Here is a 9538-nt window from a genome sequence, read left to right as displayed (position 1 = left end):
ATGGAATCCTGTCTGTGTTTCCTGTCTGCTTTCAGGAAAGCCCAGTCAGGATAACCGCACTGCTCCAGGGCCTGTCGTGTGTGTGATTTCTCTTTCTCCCTGGCTCCTGGGTTTGTAGGGACACTGTCTGCTCTGTGGTACAGAGTCCTGATCACTCCTGGGTTTAGAGAAGAACCCGTCCAGAAGACCTACACAATTTTTTTCTTTTTGATTTTTTACCTGGATTACTGAGATGCATCAGGACACTCACAGAGTTGCCTGAGGGTCAGCGCTCAAGAGTTTCTCCATCAAGGCTGTTGAGGCTACAGGACTGTTTAGACAAGCCCTGGAGAAGATCCAGACCCGCTGTGATCAAAGAAGTAAACAGGTGGAGGCCCTGCGACTGGGGATGCCCAGATGCCAGTACTCTCAGTCCAGAGCCCCCAGTAATCACAGGAGCGCACCTCAGCGTCAGCGCTCCCAGTCCCGACGCCCTGCACAGAAAAGGCTTTCGCCGGAGTCCAAATCGCAACAGCCGCCTTTCCCTGCGACTCAGCAAGGGTGTCCACAACCCGGGCAACCTGCATGGTCCAAGCACCACTTTGTCTCGAAGCAGGCAGGGGTGCCAAAACCCTCATCAGCGGTGAGGGAGAAAAAGCAGCAGTCGGCCTAGCTTCACAGCTGAAAGACTTAAAATCAGAGCTGTTCCACCCACCGGGAAAAAGGAAAGCTCTACAGATACAGTCTGCATCTGAGTCAAAAAGACCCCGATTAAGCAGACTAACATGCACAACCACTCCATGCGCGCACACACACACTCCCCACTCACGTGTTGTTGGTGCAATAAGAGGACAATTCCGTCCTCAAGCACCGGGGATAATAAAGACAGAATGTTGTGCTCACACTGCTTTGTCACTGTTTTCAGAAATAAAGGACGATTTTTGTCCCCATTTCACAAAAACATTGAAGATAAAGGAGAGAGCACTCCGAGAAATGGAGCTAAACGCTCTGCCCCTCTCAAAACTATGCCCAGTAGAGGGCGCAATAAACTCACAAATAAACATGCCGTTGAGCTGAGTTCCAGAGCCGACGCATGGCGCGCATGCGCACCATCACAATGGATCATGGGAACTGTAGTTCAGGGCTACAGGTTGCAATTCAGCCGACCTCCTCTGTCATTCAGGGGAGCCACGCTGTCAAAAATACAACCACATCTTGCCCTGGTCCTCAGGGAAGAGATTCGCACACTTCTAGCAAAGAAAGCGATAAAAATCGTCCCTCCACAGGACTCCGACAGCGGTTTTTACAGCCGCTAATTTGTTATCCCGAAATAAGATGGGGGTCTCCGTCCTATACTGGACCTGAGACAGTTAAACAAAAGGCTGAGAACATTCAAATTCAGAATGTTAACTCTGCGCCACGTAATGCAGTCAGTAAGACAAGGGGACTGGTTTACATCAGTGGATCTGAAAGATGCATATTTTCACATCTCAATCCAACCCAAACACAGAAAATATCTGCGCTTTGCTTTTGAAAACAAAGCGTACGAATATCAAGTCCTGCCATTCGGTTTATCCCTAGCGCCTTGAATATTTACAAAATGCCTCGAGGCAGCATTAGCACCAGTCAGGGCCCAGGGCATCAGAACCCTGGACTACCTGGACGATTCATTAATTCTGGCAGACTCTCCTCATCAGGCCAGCTCGCATACAGCTCTGCTGATGTCGCACCTGCAGTCTCTGGGGTTTGTTATAAACAAAGAAAAGAGCCAACTGATCCCCACTAAGAAAATCTGTTATCTGGGATTGGAACTGGACTCTGTGGGAAATCTCACGGGATTATCTCTGCGGAGGTTGACAGCGTTCAGTCAGTGTTTAACACTATTTCAGCGTGACCGGTGGCTAACGATGCGACACTGCCAGCTCCTCCTGGGGTTCATGGCCTCTATGATTCCAGCAGTCCCGCTTGGTCTGCTGATGATGAGGATGTTTCAGCGGTGGGTTCACTTCAGACAGAGACCCGATGAAACAAAGTCAGATGGTGCAGATCTCACCCTCCTGCATACGCGCGCTTCTCCTTTGGAGAGACACAGCGCATATCAGCAGGGGGGTTCCCATAGGTCGAGTTTTATCACGCGTCCTGGTGACTACAGACACGTCAAGGTCCGGCTGGGGCGGGATCTGCAGACACAAACACATCAGCGGTGTGTGGTCTCAGAGACAGAGCCAACTTCATATAAATCAGTTGGAAATGTTGGCAGTTTTTCTTTCACTAAAACATTTCATCATGATGGGTCTGCTAGCTCAGCAACATGTGCTGGTGCGCAGCGACAACAGCTGTGTGGTGGCTCACATGAACAAACAGGGGGCACACGGTCATTGCCCCTCCGCCTGACCCACACCTTGCTACAATGGTGCAGCACACGACTGCTGTCGCTGAGAGTGAAACACGTCCCGGGAACATTGAACTATGGAGCGGACGCGCTCTCCAGAGGTCTCCCACTGGCAAGGGAATGGCGTCTTCACCCAGAAGTGGTGCAGCAGGTTTGGGCCCACTTCGGCAGAGTCGACATAGATCTGTTTGCCTCTAGGGAAAACGCGCACTGTCTTATGTATTTCTCCATACGGGACGTGAACGCACCACTCTGTATATACGCGCTCGCGCGCCGGTGGCCACGAATGCGCCTTTACGCATTCCCCCCAGTGGCACTGATCCAGACCATGCTGGATCGCATGCGCAGGGAGGGGCTAATAATGATTCTAGTGGCTCCCCGCTGGCCCCAGAAAGCCTGGTTTGCAGAAATTGTCTCACTACTGGATGGGAAACCATGGCGTCTCCCCGTGCGCAAAGATCTCCTGACCCAAGCGCACGGGCAGATTTGGCACCCCCGCCCACAGATCTGGAACCTGTGGGCCTGGCCCCTGAGAGGGAAAAATTGATGGCTACAGGCCTTCCTAGTAATGTGGTGAGCACGATTCAGTGCGCCAGAGCCGAGTCCACTCAGAACGTTTACACGATTAAGTGGCGTGTTTTTGAAACGTGTCTGGAAAGAAACATTGTTCCTTTTTTCAGCACCATAGCTGAGGTTCTCACATTTTTACAGGAGTTGCTGGAGAAGGGCCGTTCTTTCTCCACAATAAAAGTTTATTTGTCGGCCATCTCTGCCTGTCATGGAGGTTGGAACGGAAAGTCTCCCGGTTCTCATCCTCTGGCGGTACGGTTCATGAAAGGTGTTTTACGTAAGAAACCACCAGGTAGGACACTGGCGCCACAGTGGGACCTGTCATTGGTGTTAGAAGTGTTGTGCGAAGCACCCTTTGAACCTTTAGAGTCGGTCGATATGAATATTTTGTCATATAAAACAGCGTTTCTTCTAGCGCTTTGCTCAGCCAAACGCATGAGCGACATGCACGTGCTTTCAGTTCACCCTTTGTGCACCCAATTTGCGCATGATGGTTCTAGAGTGATTTTACGCCCCAACCCGGCATATGTTTCCAAAGTAACATCTTTGTCTTATAAAAGCCTTTCCTTTGAAATGTCGGCTTTTCCGCCACCGCCAGTGACAACCGCAGAGCAGAGGCGCATGAGTGCGCTCTGCCCCGTGCGCGCTCTGCCCTGTGCGCGCACTGCATATTTATATTGAACGAACACGAAGCTGGCGAAAAACAGATCAGCTATTTGTGTGCTTTGCTAAGCCGGTGACAGGAAACGCTCTGTCTAAACAATGCCTTTCTCACTGGGTGGTGGAGGCGATTTCTAGTCCATATATCTCTAAGGGTAAACAAACACCCTGCGGTGTACACGCCCACTCTACCAGAGGTATGGCCACCTCATGGACTCTATTTAAGGGAATCCCAATAGCAGACATTTGCGCTGCTGTGAACTGAGCGTCTCCCAATACATTCATAAGATTTTACAGCCTGGATGTTACCGCCAATGACGTCACCCAGGCTGTTCTTTCAGCACAAGTGTGAGATATCCACTGTTGCCTGTATCAGGCTAATTCTCTCTCTGCATATGCATCTCGGGGCGTGATTGTAGGTCCCCATACTTATGTGTTGCACCGAGTGTACTGACCGAAAGGGAACTGGAGGTTACGAATGTAACCAATGTTCCCTGAGGGAGGGAAATGAAGTACAACACAAGTTGGCCCCTCAATGCCACATTAGCTCGGCGAAGTGCTTTGCAGATTGAAGAAATGAGACTGCGCAGAATCTTATATACAGGAGGGCGGGGCCTCCTGGAGATGCGTGCAGCAATCTCATTGGCCTTAACAGGCGTGTTGAAAGAAACTTCTTCAGGTTGGTCTCGCGAGGGCGCAATCCCCATACTTATGTGTTGTACCTCGTTTCCCTCCCTCAGGGAACATTGATTACATTCGTAACCTCCAGTTTAGTGTGAACTTGTACTTGTTTTTTTTTCAATACTTTATTTACTTAATAGCAATTACGGCATGGGATGATTCAGAATGTGTTGGCTAACATCTGCCTGAAATATATTTATATTCATTTCTGATATAGTATGTCTTGCCTTTAAGTATAATTTAATATGATCACATCTTTGATCAGATCACCTGATAATGCACATCAATCAAACTACAGTTGTTCATTAGCAGCTGAAACAACAAAATTCTTAAAGAAAATATATAAAATAGTAAGAAACCACACAAGCTTCCTACTTCTCTGTACTTACAGCTACACCCACTGTTTCTGTGTAATTAAGTTTCAGAGGAGTGCTGATACTTTAAATAAAGTCCTCTGTTCATATGACCTAAATGAAGTTTTATGCTTTAAGTTTAGTGTGAGTCAGAGCAGAACCCATGTGTTTAAAGGGATCCCTGATTAGTTGTAACATTAGACTTTATATGACAAACATATACTTTCACTGTAAAATAAAGACTGTAAAAATACTGTAGGATGTTCAGTTTTCATAATTTTTAAACTAAAAGTTTAAAAATATATTACACGGACGGGGCCATTTTATTTACATGCAAAGCATTCTGGGTAAATGATGACATCAACTATGTCATCAGCACAAGGCTGCTAGCGAGCTACAGTATATCCACCCTGAAGGTTATAATCTTGGACAATATCTGACGATCGACTCTTTTAAATGAAACCAGAGAGCGTTGACAGAGAGGAGAAGGTAGAAATGACTCATGGAGGACAACAGAGCTGCTTCATGGAAGAAGAACCTTAGCTTGGCCTGTTAGCTTTAGCGTTATCCCCGACGCTATCACCATATATACAGTATGTATATATGTATTAGCTCAGCACTACACATTCTCCTCTCATCACTGAGGTCCTCCATCCACGACAGAGAGGGGAACACAAAAATGACTCAGCCTGCAACTGAAAATATGGATGGAGAACCTCAGTTTAGCTTGTTTGTTGCGCTAGCGCCGAGCTAACACATATAAGGCAATATTGCATCGGCGCTAGTGCAAAGGCTAACAGGCTAAGCTGAGGTTCTTCTTCCATGAAGCAGCTCTGTTGTCCTCCATCCATATTTTCAGTTACAGGCTGAGTCATTTCTACCTTCTCCTCTCTGTCAACGCTCTCTGGTTTCATTTAAAAGAGTCGATCATCAGATATTGTCCAAGATTAACCTTCAGGGTGGATATAACTCACTAGCAGCCTCGCACCGATGACCTAGTTGATGTCATCATTTACGCAGAATTCTTTGCGTGTAAATAAAATGGCTCTGTCTGTGTTAAAATATATTTTAAAAAATTTACAAAACTAAACAGCCTACAGTATTTTTACAGTCTTTATTTTACAGTTAAAATATATGTTTATCAAATAAAGTTTAATGTTACAACTAATCGTGGATTCCTGATGCAGTGGACTTTGTTGTTTAGATTTTTATACATGTTTAGCTTCTGAACTTTCTGTAGCACCCTTACAAATGTTACAGTTTTAACATTCCCAAAACAATCTTTTCTCATGTCTGTTGCAGAATAAAGATGAGGAACTGAGAAAAGCCAACTCAGAAGGTGAGTATTCAGGATCTCTGTCTCTAAGGTTTGTTGTGATTTGAGACCAAAGGGTTCAGATGAACTCAAGGACCCAATGAGGAAAAAGGAGAGATTTACGCAATTGATTTATGACGAATGACCTTCTGGATGCTACATGGGCTCAAACCTGCAGCCTCAGGTTTACCAAACTGCTGCCCTGACCATCGAGTTACCGCAGCCCCACGAACAAAAAACTGAATGGGCAGCAGGCAAATACAAAAGTAACAAAACTACAAGGAGCGTGTAGGGGAAAGGCAGACACATAAGCACTAAAACAAGCTGAGGATAAAATGCAAACAGAGATTAAGTTGTTTATTTGTTTTTCTGTCAGTAAAATATCTCATGAATCACTAGACAAATTTAAAAAAATCTCAGAAAGTAGTCCGTGGGTGTAAACCTGCAAGTGTTTTCCTTTTGGGGTCAATCAGATTATAAATGCCCAATACAGCTACAGATATTCAGTTTCAATTCAGTTTATACAAAAATTTTAGTTTGGTAGCAGCTGACAGTCATTTACAACATCTGTGTTGGTTGTTGGAGTCCACCATTTCTATTTGTTAGCAAAACATCTCATGTACCACTGAACAGATTTTAGTGAAACATTTAGAAATCATTCATCACGTCGGGGTCACCAATTTAAAGAAACCTATATGCTTGAGAGGCCACATGAGATCGATTTCGATTTCAGACTTGAACATGCATTTGCAGTTGAAACAACATTGATTTAGCATTGGTCCACTTTGACCAAACCTAGCCCCTTCCTTTAAGATCAGAACAAAATGCCCCAGAATCTCATATTCTTACAATGTTTATAGAAAAGCTGGTCACATCCCTGTCAAGTTAAAGGTAAGAACCAGAGAACTCGTCTGACACCCTGGTTTACAAAGAAAAGGACCCCGTCCAGAAACATTTAAAGGCAGAAACGGCCCTGTTTTTGCCCACCGGTGGAACAAAGACTTAATAAATTTCATTTGGAGTCCAAGCTATAACTCCACCATTTGTGTAAAACTCATGAAAGGTGGCGGATGATATTCATCCAAGCAATGCTAGATGTTCTTGCTTTGGATAAGCCACGGTGAGTTGTGTTGGTGAATAACAATGAAATATTTGCTGTGTTTGATCAGAAACCAGTTGACGTGTGAATGTGTCTTTCAGGTTCTATCCTGGACAAACCTGAACCTCCTCCCACACACGCCAAGCCCAGAACCATGTCCACTTCATCAGGTAGCCATGGCTCCTCACATGTTTAAATCTTGTATTTAGATTTATATCAGTAAACTCTGTAAATTAGCTCCATCTCTCCTGAACTAATGGGGTTTTCTAACGGTTCTAGCGTCAGAACAAGACCTGGTCCAGGTTCACTGTTTTTATAGAACCAGTTAAAGTTAGCTTGGTTTCCACAGTCAGTGAATGATTGTTCCTCTCTCTGGTGTTTCTGAGTTTCTGCAGAGGATCACAGAGCAGAGAGGCAGTTTTATCCACAGATCACAGGGTTTTTCTCTTTAGACTTCCTATCATGTAAACTAAACTCACTTTTCTGTGATGAATACTGATAATAAATTCTGTGTGAAACAAGTTTACTGAAGCTGAAAAGCTGTTTGATGTAATAGTTATCCCCTGCCATCGAAGGCAAAGGTGTTTTTGCATGTTTGTGTGTTTGTTTCCTAAACACGTTGGATTGGATTTTAATAAAACTCTGTTATAATTTAATGTACATATATGCTGCTCTGTGTGTCACTCATTATTCAGCATGTCTCTCCAAACACACCACACTCCTGGATTTGCAACTTTGTGCCACATATAGTCATGGCAGATGACAAACTTTGTCCCTGTTTCTATGAAGTGATGCCTCATCTGGTTTTTGTTTGTGGGGTTTCCTCCACTCTGTGGGCACATGTTGACACCTGTCCTTGTCTAGAGCTGGTACTTTTGGTGATGTAAAGACTAAGAACTGAACAAGAACAGGTCTTGGTGCACTGGGATCAGTTCGGTGGAAAACCCTTTTATTTCTTCAGGTTTTATGTACTGTATTAAATTCAACAGTTTCTGTCTGCATTTGGAACAATCCCTTTTTTCAAAGGTGGAAATGTTCAGCTAGCTTTACTTAGAAAGTGTTTTTTTTTTAATAAATGGAATCAATTTTCTATAATAATCCTGTTTTATAAAGAATAAATAAATAAACTTGCTTTCACTTTTGTTAAAAGCTGACCCCAGGTATCCACTGAGACCACAGGATTCCACCCGGTTAGAGTCCCTGCTTCACCCAAATTCTGCTCTCCTCGACCGCACCACAGGACCTCTGCCACCCAGACCTTCAGCTAAACCCCCAGCCCCCATTCCAGCTGTTCGTCCTTCCTCTGCTCCTTTTTCCTGCAGCCTGACAGAGACTGAGATCACAGCTCGAGCTGAAACTGCAGTTCAGGTAAGAGAACCTGGTACCACTTTACAATAAGGCTCCCCTTATAGATGGCTTAAGAGTTTACTAATTCATCTGTAAACACTTTATAAATCATTAATAAATGTTTATTATGTAATAGTTAAGGACAAAAAGACAAAACTGTCTAGTTTCTTATCAAATAATGAGACAAAGCTGTTCAAGTATCTAAAGGTTCTATATTAATTTCAAACTAGGTTATTACATTGTAAGCACAACAATAATAAGAAACACATGTTTTAATATATTAATATTGTATAACTACATTATAAATATTCACAACTGTCAAAGGGAGACTTATCGTAAAATGTAATACAGTACACTTTTTATTAATGACAAGTACACATTTATAAATGTCAAACGTTTATATTTAATGTGAAAAATCATCATTTTTAAAACTTAGTGTTGGTTATCAATATTTAAAATTATTGTTCAAACATGTAACTACTGTCAACAATGATGATGCATCAAAAAAGTTAAAAAAATGTAATTTATAATATAACAAATAATCCCACCCCATCCAAAACAGTGCACATTTATACACTTTACAAGAAGGATGCCTTTAATATCTGTGGATATTTATAATGCAGTAATACAGTACAATATTATATGTTAAAATATGCATTTCCTAATCATTATTGTGCTTACAAAGTAGTAAACTAGTCTAAAATGTTTTATGCCCAAACAGATTTGGTTCAGTATTTGGAAAGAAACCGGTCAGTTTAGTCTCTTTTTTACCTTAATTAATGCATAATAAACACTTATTGATAATTTATAAAGTGTTTACAGATGAATTAATAACTTATCTATAAACATTTTTTAAAGCCATCTATAAGGGGAGCCTTGTTTACAATTATTATTGTGAACTGTTCTAAATATTGCCAAGTTTATCTAATAGTACAATCAATAACAAAATTATAGTACCAATGTCCTCAAGTGAGGACTATATCTACCAACATTGGGCCTCATGCAAGAGCATGTTCGTATTCTCATCCTAAATTTCTCTTACTTTTGTTCGTACAAAGGGTTCGTACGAACATGTCACTTCAGATTCAACAAACTCTTCTATCTTCAGGAAAAGTGTGTAAATGAGCTGCGTAAATTCCACC

The 9538-nt window shown here is 43.0% G+C and overlaps 1 protein-coding gene across 1 annotated transcript in view; it reads left to right on the top strand.

Moving 5' to 3' along the window:
• Positions 1 to 9538, top strand: part of LOC106518861 (flocculation protein FLO11) — a gene marked incomplete at its 5' end in the record, with an annotated part of 23255 nt that overhangs the window by 8529 nt on the left and 5188 nt on the right. The window contains 3 exon segments of the mRNA XM_014010284.1: positions 5938 to 5974; positions 7151 to 7219; positions 8200 to 8417. Of these exon segments, the coding sequence (XP_013865738.1) occupies positions 5938 to 5974; positions 7151 to 7219; positions 8200 to 8417 (324 nt within the window).

This window comes from Austrofundulus limnaeus, unplaced genomic scaffold, assembly GCF_001266775.1.
Source record: "Austrofundulus limnaeus strain Quisiro unplaced genomic scaffold, Austrofundulus_limnaeus-1.0 Scaffold67, whole genome shotgun sequence".
NCBI classification, from domain to species: domain Eukaryota; kingdom Metazoa; phylum Chordata; class Actinopteri; order Cyprinodontiformes; family Rivulidae; genus Austrofundulus; species Austrofundulus limnaeus.
The sequence above is the reverse complement of the archived record's forward strand: the minus strand, read 5'-3'. Positions and strand labels throughout refer to the sequence as shown.